The sequence below is a fragment of the Thunnus thynnus genome, chromosome 15, assembly GCF_963924715.1.
Source record: "Thunnus thynnus chromosome 15, fThuThy2.1, whole genome shotgun sequence".
Classification (NCBI taxonomy): Eukaryota; Metazoa; Chordata; class Actinopteri; order Scombriformes; family Scombridae; genus Thunnus; species Thunnus thynnus.
This window is the reverse complement of record NC_089531.1, coordinates 11,871,081-11,896,591: the sequence shown is the minus strand read 5'-3', so window position 1 is coordinate 11,896,591 and position 25,511 is coordinate 11,871,081. Positions and strand designations below refer to the sequence as shown.

Here is a 25,511-nt window from a genome sequence, read left to right as displayed (position 1 = left end):
ATGTTCATTATACATTTTTATATTTGACATAGTAGTATCAAATATTTAAAATGCTAATAATGGAGTGTCCAAATTTCTCACAAATGTTATCTACAAAAATACAAAGTAAACTGTGAAACTGAGTAAATAAAAATGCATAAAATGTTGTATCACATAGAGACTGTTTTATTTAATCCCCCTTTAAACAAATACAATGATAAAAAAGAAACATTTTGTGGTACAAATAATATTCATACCTGACCACACAGAACATATCGAACAATTCAAGAAAAGAAGAAAAAAGCTGGTGAACTGTGTGTGTAAACTGGATAGCAACCTTTGCCTGTCCATACAATGGTAACATTTTGACATTTTTTTTTAAAAACTCCAGTGATTTTAAAACTATTCAAAAAATTTCTGTTGACTCTTAACAATGCTCTACTCATTGAAACTGAAATGGTTATTTTATTGCCTCCCTTTGTAAAGCACTCAATTTGGCAACATGTACATTCAAGTCCTCCCGTCATACTCAAAAGCATGTTTTTAACTACAGTAAGGCTTTTCAACACATTTGAGCAAAGGCATTTTTAGGGTTAAATGCTTTGAAGTGGATTATTTTCTACTTGCATCAAATTCTTATTAACTAAGGTCAAATTGGCAGTTAGTCAATACACAGAAAACCTTTTCTGTATTTGCTTTTTTACGCTGAGTTGGCCTTGTATTGTCTGCAGCTGTGACAATTAAAATGTGACTCTTCTGCGTGGTCTTTCAGGCCTCATTGAACATTTTCCACTGGCCTAAATATTCATCAACATTTTATCCTGTAAGGCTTTTTCTCCCTTCCAGTTAGGCTCATAACTACGATCTATGACTAACTGGATTATCCACAGGCAAATTCCATCAATTTAGAGCGAGTGAATTACACTTAGGGTCAGTGCATTCGGAGAGAGCAATGCGTATTGCTTTATTCCCTGACTTTCCATCTGAGCTGGTGACTGTGATGGAAATGGTTATCAAGCAGAGATAGATTTACTGCACATGGGTCTCAATCAAAAGGAGGACACTGGATAAACTGCCTGGTGGATTCTTAAACTGAAGTCACTTTCAATAACCGTACAAGCTGTTCTGCTTCTTGGAATAGAAACAAGACTTTGTTTACCTGCTGTCAAATGTGTGATTTTAAAGTTGTAATCCTGAAACATTTCTAGAAATCAAATCCCTTTTTTTTTTAGATTATTTATGGTAGCAATAGCTGCTCAATGTGTTTATATTTGGTAATTACCTCTCTATACAGTAGCTTACATTGTTAGCGGTGGAGTCCGCCATTCACACGCTAGATTCAAATTGCCTTCCTAAGCTTGATGGATTCACAGCAGCATGTAATCATTGATATCAGCCTAATCGTTTACTGTTCACTCTCCTAACACTGTATTTAATTACTGCTAGTGCAAACCCACCATTTCTGACTGTCGCTGTTATTTGTCACTAAAAGTCAATCTTAACCGCGTTTGTTCTTCAAAGAAGCATGTACAAAATAAAACAAAGGCCATTTTCAGGCATTTTTTTTTTTTGAAAGCAGATCCATCTTAAATATTTCAGGGAGTTTTGGAAGAAGAAGTAGCAGCCACAGTGAGCTCCTAGAAAGGTGACCAACTCCTTTTCCTATGTCCTACTGTTGTGTAGTGACTGTGGTAACAAGTGGCAACAAATCAACCAAGACTGAAATCTTAAGGATTATAACTTTAACTGGCCACTATAGGGTTATTGCTGCTCTGTAGACTACAGATTTTTAATGTCCTCCAAAGTGACTAACCCTAACCCACTCTGGTTTGAGTAGAGACTTGGCTAATGGCCATTTAAGACGACAGAGAAACTTAAACTGTTTTCAACTTTGTGCCAGATAGGTGGGGTTTACTGCAGACACAAAGTCCATCAGAAGAAATCCACTTATTTGGCATCAAGGATAAAACAAACTCATTTCACATAGTTTAACCAGTGTGATCCTATTTCACCCTGACTGTCGCATTAAGGCAAAATGACTTTCTAGCAGATGCCAATAATGCATTGTTCTAAGGCAAATCATCCACAGCATTCAGCAAAAGACTATCGCAATGACAAAAAAAAAAAAAAAAATACAGCAAATGAAGAGGCGACAGCATCACAACAATGTTTACAGGAAGACGAAATCAGGGGACCGTGTTGACACCCGGACTGCACTGCTTTCCAGTTTGATTTCACATTGTTCAGTCTTGGAAGCAGGAAATGATCAGAAGTACAGCAGGAAATTTTAATCTGGAGAAGCAAGAGTTCAGTCTCTGGTGTTGTTTTGTCAACTCTTAAGTGCTTCATGTCAAGTTATCACTGCTTAGTTTGTGTGTTTTTTTTCTGGAGAGCTTCTTTATACAGCTACACCTCACTAATCTCAGTCAGCACCAAGAAGGGAAACAATAAAATGAAAAGGTGACAATGTTTTAAAAAATAAACGTGTTTTAACGACGTAATAGTTTATAACAGAACACCCTGAAATATCAATTATTCAAGAACGAAAGAAAACGTAGAAGTGATTAAGAGGAGTTCATGCTCATTGAGGTCCAGCCAAATAAGAAGGCAGACCAGGATCGATCAGTCTGTGTCCACAGCAGCAGAGCTCAGCTTTGTTTTTCTGCTTTCACACTATGTACTGGTATATATCTGCCTTGCCGTGGTCAGGTGTTGCAAAGGGGCTCAGCCAGGCTATAGAGAACGGATGTCCAAACACCACCTTCAAATTCATCCATTTTGACTTTTTGGCCCATCTTCTCTCCTCCTTTTTCAGCTGCTCGATACCCTGCAAGGATAAGATATGACTGACATGAAAAATATGCGAGTCTCCGTTTCTGATTGTATTGATGACATAAAATACCAATAAAAACACTGTGAACATACAGTAAATCTGTGTCTTTAAATTGTATTATACAAACAAAAAATAACCACTAAAAAGGGATTAAAAATTAAGCGTGTCTTGCATTCTTTTGTCTTTCTCTAAGAGGCTTTAATCTGGTGACTCACTCTCAGCATTTCCTGATGTCTAAGAACAGCACACAAACACATAGATAAAGGTGCACTAACGGGGCACAGAACTGCAGGCCCCATTAGATTGCAATAGACTGAAATAGATGATCTTTGTACTGAATATTATAACGCAGTGAGTCATCCTTGTGGGTGGTTTGAGCGGACGCGTTATGAGAAAATTGCACTAATCTCAACCTATCTGGAGGCTATAAGTGAATTACCTGCCCCTACTTACATCTGTGCTCTGATTTACATTCAACTGACTGTATGAATTTAGAGCTGTTAACCTTCCTCATTATAACTTATTCTAGGAAGTCAGAATTTCTATACAAACTTAAGTCTGGTTTTGCTCATCATTGTGCTATGAATAGATGGTTTTGAAGTTTTTCTGGGGCATTTTGTGCTTTATTAGAGAGTGGATAGTAGAGACAGATGGGGAACGACATGCAACAAATGTCCCTGGCCAGAGATAAAAAGGGGACATTGTGATTTATGGTCGGTGCCATCAATGCACCCCAGAATTGATGTAGTTTTTTCACAGTAATGGTTTTAGTTTCAATGGAGTACACAACTTGAGTCCAGACCTTTTTGCATAATGACAACAACATTTTGTTCAGTTCATCTTGCGGCATACTGACGAAGAACAATATGTCCAATAGTATCGAAACCTTTAGGGCAATAAATTCTTGTCGAGGCTGAATACACTTATTGTAAGTTGCTTTAGACAAAAGCATCTTTCAAATGAATGTAATGTAATAAGATAAAGTTTTCCTCCAATTTGTTTACTTAAACTTGCTTTTGAAAAAGTATTCTCAAATCCTGTTCATATGTCTGCAACATATTCTGGTTTATAAAATGCCCATCAGTCAGTCAGTCCCAAATAGATCCGAAAAATGTTACTGCATCATGCTGAGAGACAACTAAAGACACCTAAAAGCCTGAGTTCTGTTTCAGTGAGGAATGTCCTTTGAAAGGCTGAAGGAACATTGCAGCACACTGTAGGAAAGGTTTGGGTCAGTGCACCGCAGCTTCCAAGAAACAGCATGTTTTACTTAACAAGTACAACTTACAGCAGGGTAGAAAATTGCTAACATGAAAGCTTGGATGTTGATCCTCTACTGAAAAGAAACCCTCACTACTCTTTACACTACCTTGCTGCTTAAACCCAAACATCCAACCGACATGTATCACACTGGTGCAACATCAGTTTGTACGAGGTGTACACCGGTTATTTCACTTACCGTCTCATCGGTGCAGATGGAGTGGACCTGGGTCCCAAACATGACTGCTGTGAAGATCAGGAAGAGAAGCCCCTCAAAGCACAGGAGGATGAGGAGGATGACGGTTGCTGGTGGAGAGAAGTTACTGCACTCTGATGAGGGAGGACAGAACGAGAGAAAAAATGTCAACAGGTTTATTATGTAAACTTATAGCTTGGGGAATATCCAAGGTCAGCTCTTACATGACAGAATGGTAAATTCTGGTTATAACTAGTAGAAATATCTACAAAAAATCAGCCCTATTTTTCAGATCAAGTGCTTGTGCTTCCCAATTCACAGTCTCTAGTATCACTATAATACAGAATAATACGTACTTGTCCAGTCTTCTTCAAAGCAGAAAACAAAATGGAAGGCCACCATGGCCAGCGCATGGAAGGATATTAGTGCAATGTACATCTGAAGAAACAAACATAGATTCATATAAATAACAAGGTTATAATGAAATTAAAAAATGATTTTCATTGTTTGTGTGCATCGATACTGTATAGAGATATTCATAGTCTAAGAGGCAAGTACAAATCTGAAGTATAAGAACAATATATAATACGTTAATGAGCATTGCGAAGTGAACGATGACATCATTTTTGTATAGCGGCGGGAGGTTAAAGACTCACTGTGAAGAGCACAAAGTATTTCTGGTTGTTCTCTCCGACGCAGTTGTTCACCCAGGGACAGTGGTGGTCCATCTTTTTGATGCAGCGTTTGCACACGCTGCGGACACACAGATACGTTATATAGATGAGGGGTTTAAATAAAAATATTATGGGTAAACTGTGCCCTTGTGAGGCTGATATTTAAGAGTATATTTCACATAAAAAAGACACACACACACATACTGTCAGCCCACCTTTAGCAGTGTAATTCACTCAAACTTTGACACTGACAGAAGTGAGAGATTGTAACAGTCTGAAAAGCCAGACTGCTCTCAATCATGGCGGCTGGAGGGCGTCTGTTTGTGTGGTGTTGAGACTGTGTTTGGGGTTATTTATGTGACACAACTGCAGTTGCTTGACAACTCAAGTTAAGGCCTGACATCTCATAATTCATCATCTGCCAAAGAATAAAGTCACACTCAATCTACCAGTGTGCTTTGTTTACATGATCTACAAAATCTATATTTAAAAAGCTGTCATCCAGTGTGTAGTAAATTGTTCTTACGCGCCATTAGAGACAAGTCTAACATCTCAGTGTATCATCTGAAACACCCACAAAGGATGACTCATAAAAAGCAATAATATTCAGTAAAAGTAAAGCATCTATTTCACTCTGACTGACACCCATTGTTTTGCCTTTGAGACAGAATGACTCACTGGCTTTACGATTCAATTACTCTGCAGTGTTTTTGCACTTTTCATGCCTTGCGATCCCAGGGAAACCACAGAGCCGCACCAGAGGGATCTCCTTATTATCGAGTTGTGAAGTCTACAGGGAAATGCTACAAAGCTACGCTAAAACAAAACAGAAAAAAAAAAAAATCACACACGGGAGAACCGGTGCAGGAACAAACACAGCCCCAGCGGGACGATCGCATCAGGACTTTCCTCTGTAAGGTGCAGACTTCAGCAGAACGCTCAACCCTCCCAGACCCACATCTTAAAAGTTGCAGTGCTTGCAATGAAAAACCGGTAATCTCTCCTACAATCTACACATAATACGCAGAGTGCCGTACCTGCAGTGGTGAGCTCTGTCAGGCTTGATGCTGCAGCACTTGGGGCATTTGTACACCACCTGTCCAGGTTTGAGCTGGAGGCTTTCGATGAATTCTTTGGTCGCGTTCCCTTTGGGCACGGCTCCCTGGAGAGTGGGGAGGAAAAAAAAGTGTGTTTACGAGGCATGCAATTAATTATTCTATGATTTTATTTGTTTTACAATGTGTCCTTTACATTAATTTAGCTGCAGGGGCTCTTTATAGACTCACTTCAAGAAACATTCAAACACAATTAAAAATGTATCATCTGGTTTTAACACTTAGATTGCAAAACAGAACCACAAAACAATTACCATGATTATTACAGCCTAAATATCTGTAGACTGTTTTATATTATCTCATGATAACAACACGTATGTTATCAAATTGTAAAATTAGTGCAGGAACAAATCTGGGTTTAGTGCTCTCAGCTACAAAAACCATATTTCTACCTTATCTTTGTTATTTGGAGACAGTTTATATGCAGTTTTGTGATTTAGCAATTAAACATTCGGTCAATAAAATGTCAGAAAACAGTGAAAAATGCCTGCCACTATTTCCTAAATCTCAAGGTAACATCATTAAAAACACTCCGAATCACAAAAATATTCAGTTCACTTTCAAATGAAACAAAGAGAAGCAGCAAAGCCTCACATTTGAGAAGCTTGAACCAGAGAATGTTTGGCATTTCCTCTTGAAAACGAACAATTAACTTTAATTATCAAATGCTCTGCCCAGTTGTTGTCATGGTTAATTAATCATTAGGTCTATAAAATGTCACAAAATATTGAGGAAATTCCATTACAACTTCCAAAAGCTGACTTCTTCAAATTGCTTGTTTTGTCCAACAAACAGTCTGAATTCCAAAGTTATTCAGTTAATCATCACAAAAGATGAAGAAAACCAGCAAATTTTTCACATTAAAGAAGCTGGAACAAGTGAATTTTTGGCATTTTTACTAAGAAAATAGTTGCTGACTGATACAATTCAGTTTTTTCCTATAAGATAATCTTCTGTAACACACTGAGAGGAGGTGGTTCATTAATTAGCTGAAAACATCCATCAGAGTCTGACTGACTAACCGGGTCTGTGCACATCGCCTTGGCGTGAGAAGCGAGGGCGAGGAAGGCCAGGCCGTTGAAGAGCACCCCGTTGAAGAGGCTGTAGACCACATTCTTGGCAGGGAGCAGCATGACGAACACCACCACAAACTCGGCGTAGAAGACCAGGAGCCAGGTGATGATGCCGCACACGATGCCGCAGCCGTCGCGGATAAACCACATGGTGTCAGAGCCGGTGCGAGGCGGAGGAGGGGCACAGTGCTCGGGCTTCAGGTAGCCAGCTTGCCGCTCGATGTCCCTGGTGCGGTGCGCCGGGCTCTTCATCCTACAACACCTGTGGCTCCAACCTCATGCTGCGAGGTGTGATGGGAGACAGATGGAGGGAAGGAGGGGGAGCGGAGAGATGGGAAGAAAATGAAAGAAAAGGAGGAATTAGAGAATTAGACGACAGATTTGAGTTGTATAAGTGATGGAAAGTATGATTCAGGCTGCAACTAATGCTTATTTTCACAATTAATTTATCTGCTGATTATTTTATTGATTAATTGATGAATTGTTTAGTCTATTAAGTTTCATAAAACAGCAAAAACTGTCCTACTTGACATCTTTAAATGTTTAATTTTTTCCAATCAACAGTTAAAAACATAAAATTAAAGATTTATTATCATATTAAAGGAGGAAAACAGCTAATCCTCACATCCCAGAGAAGCTAGAATTAGTGAATATTAGTATTAGTGAATACTGAAAATTAGTTGGTGATCAAAAGAGTTGCTGATTACACTCCTGTTAATCGACTAATTGATTAATTGACTCGTCGTTCCAGCTCTATATAAGTGTCCTGTCTGCATCACTACGATATCAAAGTGTAGCAGTGCTGTCCCACAACAATTAAGAGTCGGTGTAAACAGACTGATAAGTGCACAACATCCTCGAGGAATACAAAGACAGGAGCAAATAAGACACGGTGAATCTGCAAATGAGGTCGAGGACAATATTCAGGAGGAGGAATTAACTGATGGAGGAGCAAACACTGACTGGTCTAATCTCCACAGGCCAAACAATCCATCCAGATTCCTCTCACAATAGAGGATGCTGTTGTTGGATTTAGAGACTGTAATTCACCGCATTTCGACCTTAAAAAAAGAACAAAACAAAACAATTCTTCAACCAAACGGCCTACACAGTTGTCCTGAGCTGCACCGGGGATGAGTGTGTGTGTCCAGCTCCGTTTCGAGACGAGGATTATGAATAAGCGAATGGCTCTGAGCGGGTCTGAGTGAGCGCAGACAAAGATGACGCTACTTCAAAGGGGTCAAAAAGTGAGAAAACCAAAAAAAAGAGCCCTCACTATTATATCCAGCTTATTCCGAGAGGATGTCTGGACCTCCGCGCCCTTCTCCCCGCTAAAACCCGAGGTTACAGCGAGTGAAATCGAACTGCTTGGTCATTCCTGAGGATTCAATCTATCCATTAGGCTTAAATGAATGATAGCCTAATCTCACTTTTATGTCTGTATTAATTAGGGCTTGGCCAAGTGATCCTGGCAGTTAAGCCTGCTTCCCCGAGGACAGAAATTTAATCAGAATGAAAACGATATGGCGTTCTTACAGCACTTTTGGGAGGAAATTAATCAAAATCATCGCTGGATTAAACAAAAACATCTCACGGTCCGTTACAGCTCGACATCCCTCTCTGTAGGCCAAATCCACAGCCCATCTTTTTCTACACAGCACCACCCCTACCTGACCTCCAACTCTACATCTGTATATCAACCTGTTGAAGACATCCACCCTCCCATCATACACACCCCTCTTCCACTTCATCTCAGCCTGTCACACTAAATTCAGTTGATTAAGACATATGCTTTTTGGTCTTCAGGGTGTGATTTACCATATGTTGGACTTTGTAGCATTAAAAAAGATTACAAATAAAATGTATTTGTACAGGACTGCCTTCTGGTTGGTCGACTGCCTGGACTGTTAGTCCACTACTGTGATCAAGACTGAAATATATCCACAAATATTCAATTTGCCATGAAATTTTGTACAGACATTCATGATTGCCAGAGGATGAATCCTAATGACGTTGGCGATCCCCTGACTTTTCTTCTAGCGCCACCAGCAGTTCACTAATGGATTGACTGCCATTAGGATGACATGATCACTTAGCTTTTCATCTAGCACCATTGTGACGATGCTAATTAGCAATTTTAGCATGCTAAAACTCTAAACTAAGATGGTGAAGTTGGTAAACATCATACCTCTAAAAATATTGCCATGTTAGCATTGTAAATGTAAGCATGTTAGCGTATAGTTAAATGCAACGTCACGCCTAAGTACAGCCTCACAGATCTACTAGCAATGCTGCAGATTCTTTGTATTGTTTATGATGTTAGTGGAAGAGTTCTTTGGTTCAGGTAAGATGGCCCACCTTCATTGTAAGACACTGTGGGAAACTTGGTTATGGTGTAGTCTTCTAACTTGCATGGACTTAAAATAGAACAGAATACAGTGTAAATAAAGTGTATTTGTACAGGAATGTCTTCTAAAATTATGTAGCAATCGCTTTTCTTTTTTACGATAGGACAAACAAATATGGAAATAAAAAGGATGATAAAACTCACACAACACCTGCCGTGACTTGCTATCTTACTGATCACGTGAATAACCCAGGTTCAGATAGTACACTCAGCCTCATATCATTTAGGTGAGGCTGCAACTATTCCAGCCATCCAGCTTTGAGAGCAAGTGAAAGATAAAAATTTACTTCCTGGCTTGAATGCATTTTGAAAAACACAGTATGACCAACTCAAACCCTGCTGCAGAGCCTCTTGGCCCTTTTCACCACGCCTGTCATCACACAGCAGGAGTCGGGTACAGCAGGAGGTCAAGCAGGAGGTCTGCTGCGACTGCGGCTATCACTTTCACTACAGGCCAGGGAATACTCTACCATCTGTCTTGGCTCCAGTGGTTAAAGAACCGCACTTACAAACAATTTTGAGGTGCTTGAACTTAACCTGGGTGATGAAGAAAACATGTACTTTGTCCAATAGCTGTCTAAGAACACTTTGATGATGAATAAAGATGAAAAAGCTGCACAGGCTCCAGCTGATTCTAACTTGAATGTAAGAGGATTATTACAACACAGGTATCTGATATCAGGGAAGCCTTTGGCACAGCATGTACATGGATATAGTCGCACCAAAAACTTAACACATAAAGCACAACAGATATTCTAATAGGATAGCTTAGATCACGCCACCTGGGAAGGGAAGACACGTGGGCATCTCTGCGTCAGAGTGAATTCAAAATAACGAGGACAGCTTCATTACCAATCCAAGGCTACCACCTTCTCTCATATCCTGGAGCCCAGAACATAAAACATCTTGCGTGAGAGACCGTGAAGGCCAGAGAGGCCCTTTAGATTAATTCATCATGGCATGGCATTAATTAAAACATTCCTTTATGAACATAAATTCATATATTGAACATATTTTCTTCCACAGCATTTCCATTTTATTGCTTTTATAATACTTTTATTCCACTATGTATATCTGACAGCTACAGTATAATTAGTAGATAGTATGTAGATTAAGGTCTCACATACAAAGTAGATGAGAAATCTGGGCCAATATGCCTGTATTCCAGTGTATGTCAGCCAATAAATAACAGGAAGTTGTGGTGCAGAAATGCTAAAGATATGTTATTTTTCAACTCTAAGATGTCCCACTCGGTAAAAATTTTGATAGCAAAATTGAGGTGTTTACTTCAAACCAAAAATGTTTATTATATATATATATATATATATATATACATATATATATAGATCAAATCATATATTTTTTATAGATTAAAACTACCTAACAGTAGCTCAAAGTAGCTCCACCTACACCAGCTATAACATGAGCATGCTGCTTACATGTTAATACATTAATAACAATAGTCAAATAATGATTTGAGGGACTAATTAGTTTGTTTTAACCAATTATTCCTAGTTATATCATGTATCACATTTTTTTAAGTCAAAATCTTGAGGTGATCCTACCAGACTAAATGTTATCATAGGTGATCTTATCAAGGCTGTTAGCTTGACTGTATTAACACAAAAACAAAATAACAAGTTTTCTTTCTTCAAGATCTTTGAAAAGGGGCCTGTGAAGCAGGTTTTATTAGTCAAGCTACAAACGAAGAATACAGCCTGACTAATAGCTAACTGTTGATAAATCCTGTAACTGTTAACCAACTAAACTATGTGATATATCTGATGCAAGTAGTGGGTGGTGGTTTCCAGTAAAACTTGTTTCAGTGAGGGGGATACAGGATGCATGATACAAACTAGTAATGCAATTGTCACGTGGAGCCCTGCTTTTATGATTCACTCCATTAGAAACAAAGAGATTTAGATTCCCCCTAAAAAAAAACTATGAACAAGATACTGTAGGAACCTGCGGCGATAAAGTAATGAAAGTCCTGGAGTGAAACTAACTGCAAGACCAGAGTTCATTAACAACCGTCAACACAGTAAATGGTGTCTTTTGTAGTAAACTGGAGAATGAGCCTAAAGATTTCTCTCAGTGAATGGCTGATTTTACAATGACTTGATTGTAACAGAAACACTTTACAGAACAGCTCCTACTTTCCATTGTGTGAACACAAAGAAAACAGACAAACAGTTGAGAGATGCTGTACTCTTTTCTTGCGTTTCTTACTGTAGATGAAACATTCATGACGTCTCCACGGTACTGTAAGGTTAGATACAGTAGGTGAAAATGCCAGATTTACATCAGTGAGCTAACTCATAACGTATGCACGACATAGTCAGATATTCAATTAATGATTTATGGGTATGTTTGACACCCTGCTGCGAGAATGCAGTACTTGACAGGGCTGAGTGATGGTGGCAGTGGCACTTCTGTGGGCAGGCCTGATGAGAAGCGTGGGGGGCGACATGTGATGCAGAGATGAGAGGCAGATAAATTTGCCCTCCTGTTGGGATAAATTTAATTAACGCTCTAATGTGATTTCCCTTCAAAGACATCTCATTTAGCAACTTACAAAACAAAGTTTTGTGGACTAAAAAAAACGTCAGCCTGTGTTGGTGTATTACAATAAATTGAGTAAAACATCATTTCACTTGAGCTGAGAGACATAATTAAAGCTGCAACGATTAGTTGATTAATCACTTAGTTGCCAATTATTAAATTAATCGCAAAATATTTTGATAATTGATTAATTGTTTTCAGTCATTTCTAAATACTCTGGTTCAAGCTTCTCAAATCTGAATATTTTCTGGGTTTTTTGGTCTTCTTTGATAGTAAACTGATTATCTTTAGGTAGTGCGGACGGTTATGGACAAAAACAAGAAATTTAAAGATGTCACCTTGGGTTCTGGGTGACAGTAACTGACATTTTTCACCATTTTCTAACTTTTTATGAACCAAACAACTAATCGATTAATCGAGAAAGTAATCAACAGATTAAATCGATAATAAAAACGTTAGTTGCAGCCCTAATACAAAATAATTTCTCAGCAAATAGTGTAAGGCTGTAACCATTCATTATTTTATTATTAATCGTTTAATTTATGAAATGTTTCAAAAAATGTCCATTATGATTTCTGAGAGGCCACGGTGACATCTTCATAAAGCTTGCTTTGTCCGACCAACAGTCTTAAACCCAAAGATATTGAATTTACTATCATATATGGCAAAGAAAAGCAGCAATTACTAACATTTAAGAGACTGGAACCTGCGAATATTTGACATTTTGGCTTGAAAAATGACGCTTTATGAATTATCAAACTAGTTACTGATTTCTTTTTGTTTCTCATCTCTTTGTTAATGAGGTTGTTGTTCAGGCTGTGTCTTTTTGTTTATGTAAAGTGAAAGTAATGTAAAGTTTATGATGCTGATTCATTTTCTATCAGTCATACAAATCAACTATTCGACAAACCAGAAGGGAAAAACTAGCAACTTGTGTTTGCACTCTTTTCCAGCTTGATTGGTAGAAGCACACACCAAAACATGCTGGAGAACTTAATAGGTACAAACTATTAAATTAAAAACTTTGTGCACATTTATCCTGCTGAAGTGCCCTTGAGCAGGACTCCCTACCAGTTTCTAGGAACCTGCTCTGAGGCTAAATTGACAATCCCTGGAGATGGGTAAGCATACAGGGAATTGCCTTGTGATAATCAATACAGAATATTACACTTATTACGGTATTATAGGGTTATAACTTTGATTGCTTAACCCAAGTGTCAATGCTATAAACCCAACCAGGAAGCAACTCTGGAAGCAGGACCAAGACATCAGGATCTCCAGTAGTTGAGAGCAGATAAAAAGCAACACATTGCTTCTTAATGTTACACTACATTTAGTTAAAACAGTAACAAGTCAACTGGTTGTGACCACGTACCTCGCACTCCTTTGGCTTGTCGTCAAAAGTTTCTTGGAAGTCCTCACGTAGTTTCGAGCTAAAGTTAAAACTAAGCTAAGTTAAAACACACCAAACTGAGACTGAGTGTCTCCTCCGCCGCTCCGTCTGTTTTAATCCAAGCTAACGTGTCGGATGTGCGGTCAGCTGCTCCCCGCAGCTCCGCGGCTCAGCTCCCGCTTTCACTGCCGACGCCCCGGTTTCGACCGGGTGTTAATTCGCTCGTTCATATGCTAACTACAGCGGGAGACCGATTTCTATAGCAGGCCGTTGCCTACCTACTTCCTTCTCTGTCAGATCCAGAAAGCTCTGCGGGCAGTGTGTCAACAAAACGCGGAGCCAACCAGGAAGTCTGATACTCTCTCCGTCTATTATACATCTGCTCTATCTTCCCGGCTTCACTGAGTCTTTTCTGCCCTCAGCGCAGACTCGCAGGTAGCACTTTCACCCAGGGCTCCCTGCCCGCTCCCAATCGAGGTTTTACTAATCAAACACACGGATGTGATCTAAAATGCTGCCCCATGCACAATATATTTAACAGTTTAAAGAACCAGTGTGAAAGAAAATGAATACACCTCATGAAGCTGGATACTGGAATGAAAATGGTGGTCATTCAGTCCAATAAGAATTGCTCACCTGGTGCATACGCCAAAAAAAGTTTCTAGCTTCCAGTTTTGCTTCCGTGTTGTGTGGCCCACTGAATATGCGTGATGGTGTTTCTCTGGCTGGCCCATAGACTTTACATTGTGATGATTTTAAATCACTTTTCTCGGCTTGAGGAAAGTATTACAAATATAAAATCTCCATGGATCAAAAATTCATCCAAGAAAGATTCATAATTGACCTTTCGTGCAGTTCGAGGTGTCCTGTCAACAATTTTAAGACATCCCTTTTACAATGGTGGTCTATGGGGAAAATGCTTTTTGGGCGGCTGGGGGTATTTTTTGCTGCAATACCACAAGTGACCACTGGGAAAAATTGGCTGCAAGGCTGTGTGGCGGAGTCATATCCAGCTCTAGTAAAAACACAAAAAAACACGAAAGGTCCTCCCTGGAGCCAGTGTTTTGTTTTGTTTCTGTTGAAACATAGTGGTTCAACATGGTGGACTCTGTCGAAGAGGACCCGCTGCCTATGTAGATGAAAAGGGCTCACTCTGAGTCAACGAAAACACAACAATTTTTATTTTCATGGGATTATACACTAATTAAAAGATACTTATTATATTCCATTTCTGCCAAGCCTGTTCAGCTAGATGCCACTAAATCTTACACACTGGTCCTTTAACCTGTTTCCAAAATAAAATTTCATTGTTTGTATGAGTATGAAAATATGAAAAGATAGGTTCACAATTTTTCAAGTCTTTCAAACACTGCTCACATTTTTTCAAGACATGCATGTCTGCGAGTCTTTATGTAATTTATCTCATCAGTCCATACAAGAGACAAGAGACAAAAATATAACAACCTTTTTTTTTTTCCCTCTATCAGCACTTCTTTTATTCTCTCATTTGGGTGTCACTTTTCATCAAAAATCAAGTCCAGAATCCCAACGGACGATTTTCCCTGTAAACCTCAGGCCCAGTGCATCATGGGATAGAAGTTCCAGGTCTAATTAGGTATCAGTGTTGGGTTCTATCTTTTCATATGATGACAAACCCTGTTTAACTCATGGCCAAAGGGTGTTAATTAGTGGTGCAGATTGCAGGTTGGGTTGGCGCTCTCTGAGTCAGTTATTCATTCATCACAGCAAATGCCAGTTACACTTGCTACTTTTAATGCCCAGTATGCAGCCACAGAAGCCTGAGAGTCCTGGTTTAGGGCAAAAAAACTCACATATCAACGTTGCGCTGCGCTTGGTCCGGAATACTGCATTAAATCTGGTTTCAGTTATCAGTTAATCCTATTGTCAACATCAAAAGACCCCCTTTCTCTCTTTAATGGAGGTTATATGAAAGTTAGAGACGACTTTTACAGGTAGAAACTTGAGTGTTTAGAATAAGAATTATGTTTTACTATAAATTAAGCAACAATACGTGAAAACTTGTGTATGTAATGTATCACGCACTTCTCTCTAAACTGTGTCTTGAAAACTGTTTTAAAAATTAAAAATGTATGTTTTCGATATATTTTACACGTAAAATATATACACTTTGTTTTTTTTTACAGGCAAAGCACAGCCTGTGTTTGAGACTGGCTGCACCGGTTGGGCGGAGTTTATCCTCTCGGGACAATCGCGACATCCCGGTGAGCAAAGCGGGTAAACTAAATTTCTCTATCCGTCGTGTTTTGATGGCGTAGAAGAAGAGCGACGCACACACGCGCCACTCCTGTTGGTTTCTACCTTCTACATTATGGCAACAGTACAAGTTAGCGAGGCTGAGAAAGTGTATATTTTACACGGTATACGGGTAAGTTTTAACCGCCATTCTTCAGCCTTCGACCTCTCTTAGTTAAACGATTTCGATAAATGTCAAGGCAGCATTTTACTTGCTGTAACGGCAGAAAGCTAGCTGCCTTATACAGCTGCTGACTGTGAGTCTGTGTTGACATGTTTGTTATTATCAGGATGATTTGCGAGTGGACGGAAGAGGCTGTGAGGACTACAGACACATGGAAATTGAGACGGATGTGGTGTCCAACACAGACGGTTCAGCCAAAGTCACACTGGTAACATTAACCTCTTTATATGTGCACCCTCAGTCCGTTATCAACCTGTCCAAACTTAACATATTACACTGGAGCAGTGGTGGAAGACGTACTCAGATCCTTTAATTAAGTAAAAATACCCGAAAAAAAAAATCCTACATAAGTATAAGCAACACAATGTACTCTATTATTAATACTGAAGCATGTTACTGTTGTAGCTGCTGGAGGTGGAGCTAGTTTAAGCTACTTTATATACAGTTAGCTAGTTTAGTTCAGTGGTTCCCAACCTAGGGGTTGGGGCCCCTCCAAAGGGTCACCAGATAAATCAGAGGGGTTGTGAGATGATTAATGGGAGAGGAAAGAAGAAAAAACAAAGTTCTGATGCACAAATCTGTTTTCAGTTTTTGGGCTTTTTCTTTAATCTTTGATTTTTGGTGAAATATTGGATCATTTGAACATTTATTGTAATGAAACCATGTGAGACGTTTAGGGGGGAAAATCACTATTTGGTGGAGCTGTTAACAACTCATAGACATCTGAAATGTGACCCCGACTACACACTGCTTTTTGTAAGACGACAAAAGCCAAAAAGGTTGGAAACCACTGGTTTCATCTTTAACAATGTGTTGTATTTTAAAAGCTTGTTATATTATCAGTTGTGTCAAATCTTCATCTGAAAAGTTAAGTAAGCTGTCAAATAAATGTATTGATATAGTATAAAGTAGCATCAAATGGAAATACTCAAGTAAAGTATAAATACCTCAAAATTGTGCTGAAGTACAGTACTTGTGTAAATGCTTGTAAAATTCCACCACTGCACTGTGTAATTTCTCAGGATTGATGGATGATTGATTGACTCGTATTTTCTGTTTTGTCTGTCTTTCAGGGACACACAGCAGTTCTAGTTGGGATTAAGGCTGACCTTGGAAAACCAAAGCCCATGTTGCCAAAAGAGGGCTATTTGGAGTTCTTCGTTGATTGGTAGGTATTAATGATTGGTGAGTGGTCAATGTGATGATATAGAGACAATATAAACTTGTCTACCATCAGAGATTTTTTAATGCTGGATTTTATATGATTTTTGCATCAGTGTCTATTAGCAATGTCTCAGTTGGTCTTCCTGTAAATGTATTACATCTCACGACATATCGATATTGTGATATAAAGTTTCAAATAGTGTGATAAAGGTTTTTAGCCATATTGCCCATTCCAAATAGGTATGGTACTTATTGTCACAAGCTTTCCTTTTTTAGGTTTTTACAATATAGGTCTTATTCTTATAAGCTTGGACACCATTACATAAGTTTTTTTTAAGCTCATTTTCCAACATCATTGATGGATAGCTGACTTGAGTAATGTCATGAGTCACAAACCATGGCAACAACAAGCATGTCCAGACTTGTTTATCACTGTTTACTTCTGGATCGTTTAATGTAATTGCAGGGCCTTTCTGTAATGTGTTGTAAAAAAGCACATTTTGTAAATGCTGCACATGTGTTGTCAAATTGATGAAGATGTTTTCTTAATTTGCTTGTTTTCTCTATTCACATGTGTTTTCTTAAGTTGTAGTGTGTTGAGCTCTCAGGGCCACCGTAGTAAACAGTGTTTGACAGTGTTTCGATAGATACCCTGCCACTAGGAGGTAGTGTTGTATCATCTGTTCTTTGTGAGTCACATTCCTAACAGATCTCAGTGATTATGGACTTACCACTTAAAATATTGTTTTATAACCATGCATATGCAATAAATGTGTGTGGAGAGAGGTAGCAGGGTCAGCCAGTATTAGTGCTTTCCCTACTTTACTTTCTCTGAACTCTTTCTCACTGACTCAAGTAAGTATAAAACACATTTATTATCTTGTTTTCTCCTTCCTTCACTAGTTCTGCCAATGCGACCCCTGAATTTGAGGGGCGAGGAGGCGAGGAGCTGGGGACGGAGCTGAGTAACACTCTCTATAAAGTCTTTAACAACAAACACAGTGTGGACTTGAAGAGCCTCTGTATCAGTCCTGGAGAACACTGCTGGGTGCTCTATGTGGATGTGCTGGTGAGTGATTGTGCGTTTCAGCTGTCAGATTCAGCATTTTGCTCAAATCGACGAAGGTCAAAAAGATGTGTAATTAAAAGTGAGATTAAAATTCAATAACATTTAGTTTTTAGCCATGCGAGGGATGACAATGTCGGTTGGTTCACCACTTTGGCCCATACTGAGATATCTCGATAACTATTGGATGGATTGCCATATACAGATGTTTATGGTTCCCAGATGATGAGGTTTACTTTTGTGGTTTTGACTGAAATGTCAACAACAACTGTTGTTGGATCACACTATTGGATGGATTGCCATGAAATGTGGTACACACATTCATGTCTCCCACAGAGAGAGAGAACATGTCTCTCATCAGGTCAAAATGTGTCCCAATATTTTGTTTAATGATCAAATACCAAAGTAATACCATTCCCATCTGCCTTAGCTGTACTTGTATTTAGAGTTAATTACCAGATGTTAGCATGCTAACACACTAAACTAAGTTAGTAGCCGTGGTAATGGTTATACCTGCTTAACATCAGCATGGGAGGATTAGCATTTAGCTCAATGCACCACCACTGTGCCTAAGTACAGCCTCACAGACCAACTAGCATAGCTGTAGACTCTTTGTCTAGTTTATTTGGCTGCTGTACTTAAATTTACTGCATATTCCTACATGTATGAGTAAACCAGTTTTTTAAAGTTAGCGTAACGTTAGTGTACATACGTTCACCAAGCACTTTATTAGGTACACCTGTGCAATCTAATGCAATCCAGAACAACAGCTCTGCAATAAATTCTACTTTTACAAAGTTTATATGTTTTCAGTTTTTGTTGACATTGTCAGAAAGGTGATAATTCTGCATTATATTGGAAAGTGTTCCTAACATTTTGTCAACTCCATTAACATACATGAGGGGGACAAAATGTTAGGAACACTTTTCAATATAATGTACTCCAGTACACCACCACCACCCACGACGACCTCAATAAACATAAAGTAGAATTATCACCTTTCTGACAATGTCAACAAAAACCAAAAATGTATAAGCTTTGTAAAAGTACGGCAGAGCTGTTGGATTGCATTAGATTGCACAGCAGGTGTAGGTGCTAATAAAGTGCTCAGTGAGTGTAAATGCTGCTGAATAAATCATATAGAGGTGGTCCATGTCTGCTGGGCAAAGTGTACCTTATTCAGAGGAAGCATAAATATGAAGGTCAGTGTAGTCGTGACTCACGCCATGGTCTTCCCTGAGGTAAAATCTCACACTGATTTGTTTCCACAGCTTCTACAATGTGATGGAAACTTGTACGATGCCATTTCAATAGCTATCAAGGCAGCTCTCTTCAGCACTAAGTAAGTACCAGGTCTTATTGATTGTTTTATTATGTATTTATGATTGTATTGCTAAATGTGGAAAAATTTCAGTAAAAATTCCTAGAAAGCTTACAGGCTGTTCTCTGATTCCCACATTAACAGAATTCCTAAAGTGCATATATCAGCTGACGACGAAGGGGGGAAAGAAATTGAGCTGTCAGATGACCCTTATGACTGTATGAGACTCAATGTAGAAAACGTTCCCTGTATAGTGACGTTGTGCAAGGTAAGCTCACACACTGATACCTTTTTATCACACAAACAGTGAAACATATCCTCTGACATCATTTGTTTCCCGGCAGGTGGGCCACAGGCATGTGGTGGACGCGACTCTGCAGGAGAAGGCGTGCTCTGTGGCGAGCCTGATTATCTCTGTCACACACAAGGGCACGGTTACCTGCATGAGGAAGGTGGGTGGAGGCAGCCTGGACCCAGAGAGCATCTTTGAAATGACGGAGGTGAGTCTAGTCCTCCACCTCGGCCATCTGGCCTCAGCTGACGTATTAGCATAATGTGATTTTATGTTATTTTTTATATGCAACTGTTTCTGTGGTTTAAAAAACAACAACAACAACAAAAAAGTGATAATTTACTTTGAGCCATAACCAGGTTATAATCTGATCTGGATAAAACTGCTGCTGCATTATGCTGCATTATTATGTTCATTTGAATATACTGCTGTTAACTCTGTATATAATGTGCTCTACTGTCCATATATCATGTGTACATTTTAAATGAAAGCATTGCGTGTTTAGTGTCAACTTTATTCATTGTGTTATTTCATCTTTAAAGTGTGAATTATTATTATTATTCACTGTCTGCTAAAGAGTTAGATGATAAGATTGATGCTGCTCTTATATCTGTACGTTCACTATGAAGCTACAGCCATCAGCCGGTTAGCTAAGACTGGAAACCGGTGGAAAGCCTGGCTTTATCTGAAGGTGACAAAACCTTCTTACCAACTCCTCTGTTCACAAATTAACACATTATATCTCGTTAGTTTAATCTGTACAAAAACCAAAGTGTAAAAATGACAATTTGTGGTGATACTGAGTTCATGTACCAGAATAATTCTTGGCTCGGATCAGTAAATTCCTGCAGTCTCTGCTGATTGCCTGTCATCTGCTCCAAACCAAGACGTATTTCAGAACAAAACACTCCAGAAAACCGCTAATTGATGTTTTTACACTTCAGTTTTTGTACAGTTCAAACAAATTAGATATAACATGTTCATTAGTGAGCATTAGAGGAGCTAGCAGGCAGATTTTGTTACTTTCAGACAGCCTGGGTGGCTGTTTCCCCCTGTTTCCAGTCTTTGTACTAAACTAAGCTAATCAGCTGATGAGTTCTATAGTATTTAATGGATTAATATAAGCATGGTATTGTTATTCTCATCTAACTCTCTGTCAGAAAGTGAATAAGATTATACTCCAAAATGTCCTTTTAATCTGCCCTTTAGGTATTAATTGGTATGACAAATACCATATATGTCAAAAATATTTTTTTCTGTAATAATTCCGTATATATTTTATTATTGTTTTCTGTAAAGTTTCAACATTTTTGCACTGATTCTTGGACATACACATTTAAAGATTCCAACCATAAATGAGTTTTGTATAATGTATAAATAAGGCTGTAAAGGTGGTAAAACTTTATTTAAATATTTTGTTATCTCCAGGCAGGTAAACGTGTTGGGAAAGCCCTTCATGCGCCGCTCATGAAGCTGTTGCAGCAGGAGGAAAGTTTGGGAACAAAACGACAGAAAGTGGGCTTCCTTGGTTAGGATCAAGTACTGTATCTACAGTATGTGTGTACATGTAAACATAATTTTCTAATAAAACTTTTAATTTGTACAACCTGCTTGTCTTTATTATTTGCTTCAATTTAGGTACAGTTTTATATCTTTATAGTGTTTTAATTAGCACTGAAACATGAGAGTGGGAAATCTGATTTGACCAAAATCAGTGTTGCACTCAACCTGAGGGAGATAGCAGTTTAGAGAGTGACTTGCATTTGAATCACAAACCATGTTAATATTAATCAATGGTCTGCTGCAACTAAAGATGATTGTCATTATCAGGTATCAGTTCATCTTCAGATTGTTGTCTTGATTAAGTAATTAATTGTTTGGCCTGTAAAATGTCAGAAAATAATGAAAAATCCACATCACGTATTCATATTGCTTGTTTTTTTCCTGTTTAAACCCCAATATATTCAGTTTATTATCATCAAAGGCAAATTTTGACATTTTCTAAAATTACTTAAATGATTAACCTTTTATATAAATAGTTGCCAATTAATTTTCTGTCAACCAACTTATTGATTTGTTGACTAATTGTTTCAGTTTTAGTCTGATTGTCCACAATGTTAAAACTATATCCTGTGCAGATATAATTTTTATCAGTTTTTAGTACTATTTGAGACTATATTTTATGTTTTATAAGGAGACTATGTTTCATAAATGTCTCTTAAGTCTGTAAAAAAATGTTGCTGGAAACTATATTCTGTGCAATTAACCTGAAATATTATAAAACCAGATGTTTTAAAAGTATCTTTCTGCTTTTGTTTCAAATTTACTCCGCTGCTGTTGTTCATTATTTGTGGGGGAAATGTGAAATTTAAAACTTGTGTTGAGATACCAGATCTCAAATTACTGCTGTTGTGTCACAACACAAGTGCACATGAGAAGTTAAGTCTCTGCATCCTTTTGTCCTTGCCACGTGTCAGTGGAGGATTGTGTAAAATCAGAAGTCTTACAGAAAGGCCAGATGTGACTCTGGATCGTTTCCACGCTTCTCTCTGACTATTGTGTGTGTACTGTCTGAGAGCAGGCAGGTCCAAAACAAACTCCTATTTATGGAGCGTGCTCTCACTGCAGAGTTTGCAACAAAAAAACTTTTGCAAAGTTTGCGACAAAAAAACTTTTGCAGAGAATGATTTATAAAATGAAATAAAAAATGTAACAGATAGTCTTGCAGCTTCCTAAACACATAATTTAAGAGAGAGACTTCACAGATTCTGATTGATGAGTTTTCAGTTGTATAGCAATAGCCCCACTACAGCCAAATATACCTGGAAATATTCAAATCTTTCCAAATGAGGCAACACTTAGGGACGTCTCAAACACCTTTTGGCCAACTTTCCATCTTTTTTCAAGATTGAAGCACTCTAAAGCCAAGAAATAAACTGTAACTAAGTTGTTTGAGCTTTTATGCAACAGATGAGTCAGTTTATTTCTTTTTTATACACTTTGACGAAAGCTACATGTGGTTATGTAACAACGACCAGAGGAAGGTTCACACTGTCTCGCCCTGTTTTCCAGTCTCCACTCGCTATCCAGGCCTGGATCTGGTTTGCACTCGCCCTCCACATAAAGTGTCTGGAGCCAGATGAGACATATCCTCTCAGGCTCCTGAGGTCGGATTGTTATTCCTGCAAATGGCAGTTGTAGGCTTCAGTACTTTTCCCTGTTGTGAGGGATGAGAGGAGGAGGAGGGTGGGGTGGGGGTGGGGGTGGGGGGGGGACGGATAAATTGCGAGCCTCCACGTTGGAGCAGCCTCATTCGACAAATCTGACCATGGAGTACAAAGGCGTTTGTGTGCTGCTGGGAGTGCTACTACTGGTGAACTGCTCACTTCAGCAGAATCCACCAAAGAAGAAAGTGGTGAGAAAAGGTAGATGGCAATAATCTGATTCATCACAAACTGCTGGAGGGTTATTTAAATATCATATTTATATTTTCCTAACTTTATTGACAACATGGTTCATTCATCATCTCCTTAAGTCTCCTTGAAACAAGAAATAATCCAGACTTTCTTTAGTTGTTGTTCCATCACTGACTTTGCACATCTGATTTGAATATCCTTGTCTCTGGTGCTGTTGGAATCAGATACTGCAACAAAGGATGCTGCCATTGAGGATCTAAAAAAACAGATCAATGATATTGTCAAGGAGCTCAACCTACTGAAGGAACAACAGGCGCTGCAGAGAGGTAAACCTGATTTTTTTTTTTGAGTGTTTTTACTAACAATGGAATGAAAATAATTCCTCTAAGCAAGGCTCTATGTTCCAAAAGTAACCATGACCACTGTGAAATTGTGATTTGTAGTGATATAAACCTGCTGGAGTCAGGATTTAGACTGAAGAAAGCACATTTGGACCAGATTTAAGCTCCTGTATCAGTAAACTTCCTGGACCCAAATTCCTTCCAGCGATAAATCTGTAACTCTGTTGTCGTAGACAAACAGCCAAAAGAATAGAAAACACAAACAAAACATTTTTAGTATCATTTACAGTTGTAGTTTTTTGCTGAGTGAATTTAATTATGGCGTGACATGAGCTACGTTGTTTAGCACACCAAATACGTAGACAAGTTGGAGTCAGTAGTCTAAGGTATGCTTCTCACAAACAAACACATATGGGTTGCATGTGTTTGAAACTGCAGGATTTAATTTGGAAAACACATGGCAAATCCTTGACCTTTTGTGCAGAACACAAAATGATATCCAGTTGTTCCTGCAAATCAAGAAATCTTAAGTGCAGATAAAAAGCACATTTTTTTATTATGTTGATCATGATCACTGTGGGACTTGAGCTTCTGTTCTGTCATCAAAATATCACAGGACTGCTTTTATTCAGTTTATCATCAAAGGAAAGTCCTCAGAGATAACATGATACCTGTAGAGTGAAAGGAAAAAATGCACTGGCACTTACTACAGTCAAATAAGTATGTGCTCCCTTTTATTTTCCTCTTTAGTCTGTTTGAAAGGCATCAAGATCCATGGTAAGTGTTTCCTGGCTGACCCTGTGAAGAAGCGCTATCACATTGCCAGTGAAGAGTGTAACGCTATGGGCGGCGTCCTCAGTACGCCCACATCCAGCGATGAGAACGACCAGCTCAGAGACTACATCCGCCAGAGCATCGGCCCGAGCGAGCAGATCTGGCTGGGGGTCAATGACATGATGACTGAGGGCACCTGGGTGGACCAAACCGGTTTCAGCATTTCATACAAAAACTGGGACACCTCCAATAACCGGTCCCCTCAGCCTGACGGGGGTGCGTCCCAGAACTGTGTCGTCCTCTCTGGGGCCTCCCGCGGGAAGTGGTCTGACGAGAACTGCCGTGACGAGAGGCCCTCCGTCTGCCAGTTCAACATTATTTGATCACATTTATCTAATCACAGACTCTGCATCATGGTTACAATTGCTTTGTGTGTGCATGTGTACACCTGCTGCAATCCCACTTTGCCTGCTTTTCTGAAAGGAGTTTTTAAGCCAGTGGTTCTCAGCTGGTTCTGCATTGGGACCAGTTTCTGATCTTGAGTTCACAGTCAGTTTTTATTTTCAACTGGTGATACGTCATTTGCTACATTCCTTGTGGTCACAATAAAACCAGGAAGAACATAGTCCAGGCAAGAGTAGATGATTACCATTGACTTCTGCCTTCATTTTATAAAAAAACACATATTCTCTTTAAAAACTAAAAGATATTCCAACAATTATCAAAAACATTTGATGTTCACACTTCAAAATACCAGTACTCTTGCAATAAATGTGTGTCTGGGTGCTGGCACCTTTCACAAATATAAAAACTGGTTGTAACTTTTCATTAATTCCACACATCCACAGCAGTCCCATGACTCACCGGTTGAGATCCACTGGTTTAAACTCAGGCGTCCCTTCACTACTACTGTATTTTAACGACAAATCTCACATGAAGCCTGAATGATGAGTGATATTGCATTTTCTACAATATTAACTCCATCCTTAATCTGCATTATTTTATGAGATTTCAATTTGCTAGTATTGTAGTTTCCTATAATGTCTAGCCTGATGTAGCCTGACAAATCAATAAACTATTAAAAAAAAACATTGTTCCTCTTATTGTTATTTCTTAAATAATCAATAAAAGCCAGGTGAAAAAGACAAAAAACAGAAATGTGTCGCTCACAGTTGCAAGAAATGTGA

General features: G+C 38.7%; 3 protein-coding genes across 4 annotated transcripts; 2 read left to right on the top strand and 1 right to left on the bottom strand.

The window, feature by feature from the left end:
* Window positions 1-144: 144 nt before the first annotated feature.
* zdhhc3b (zinc finger DHHC-type palmitoyltransferase 3b) lies at window positions 145-13,995 on the bottom strand. Of its 2 annotated transcripts, XM_067612602.1 has the most exons (8): window positions 13,475-13,995; window positions 9,489-9,547; window positions 7,080-7,411; window positions 5,980-6,104; window positions 4,925-5,021; window positions 4,625-4,706; window positions 4,272-4,402; window positions 145-2,806 (listed from the first exon to the last, which is right to left on the bottom strand). In XM_067612602.1, exons 3-8 carry the CDS (start codon window positions 7,380-7,382, stop codon window positions 2,648-2,650), a joined length of 897 nt encoding a protein of 298 aa, XP_067468703.1. In that variant the 5' UTR covers window positions 7,383-7,411; window positions 9,489-9,547; window positions 13,475-13,995; the 3' UTR covers window positions 145-2,647. The 2 variants fall into 2 exon arrangements, with proteins under 2 accessions (XP_067468703.1, XP_067468702.1); XM_067612601.1 differs by lacking the exon at window positions 9,489-9,547 and having other exon boundaries at window positions 13,475-13,991.
* Window positions 13,996-15,735: 1,740 nt separating this feature from the next.
* exosc7 (exosome component 7) lies at window positions 15,736-21,399 on the top strand. The gene is made up of 8 exons (XM_067612600.1): window positions 15,736-15,899; window positions 16,057-16,158; window positions 17,024-17,118; window positions 18,018-18,183; window positions 19,452-19,522; window positions 19,646-19,769; window positions 19,846-20,001; window positions 21,222-21,399. Exons 1-8 carry the CDS (start codon window positions 15,843-15,845, stop codon window positions 21,324-21,326), a joined length of 876 nt encoding a protein of 291 aa, XP_067468701.1. The 5' UTR covers window positions 15,736-15,842; the 3' UTR covers window positions 21,327-21,399.
* A 1,675-nt stretch (window positions 21,400-23,074) lies between these two features.
* On the top strand, window positions 23,075-24,884 carry LOC137198706 (tetranectin-like). The gene is made up of 3 exons (XM_067612599.1): window positions 23,075-23,218; window positions 23,434-23,535; window positions 24,301-24,884. Exons 1-3 carry the CDS (start codon window positions 23,122-23,124, stop codon window positions 24,705-24,707), a joined length of 606 nt encoding a protein of 201 aa, XP_067468700.1. The 5' UTR covers window positions 23,075-23,121; the 3' UTR covers window positions 24,708-24,884.
* Window positions 24,885-25,511: the final 627 nt, after the last annotated feature.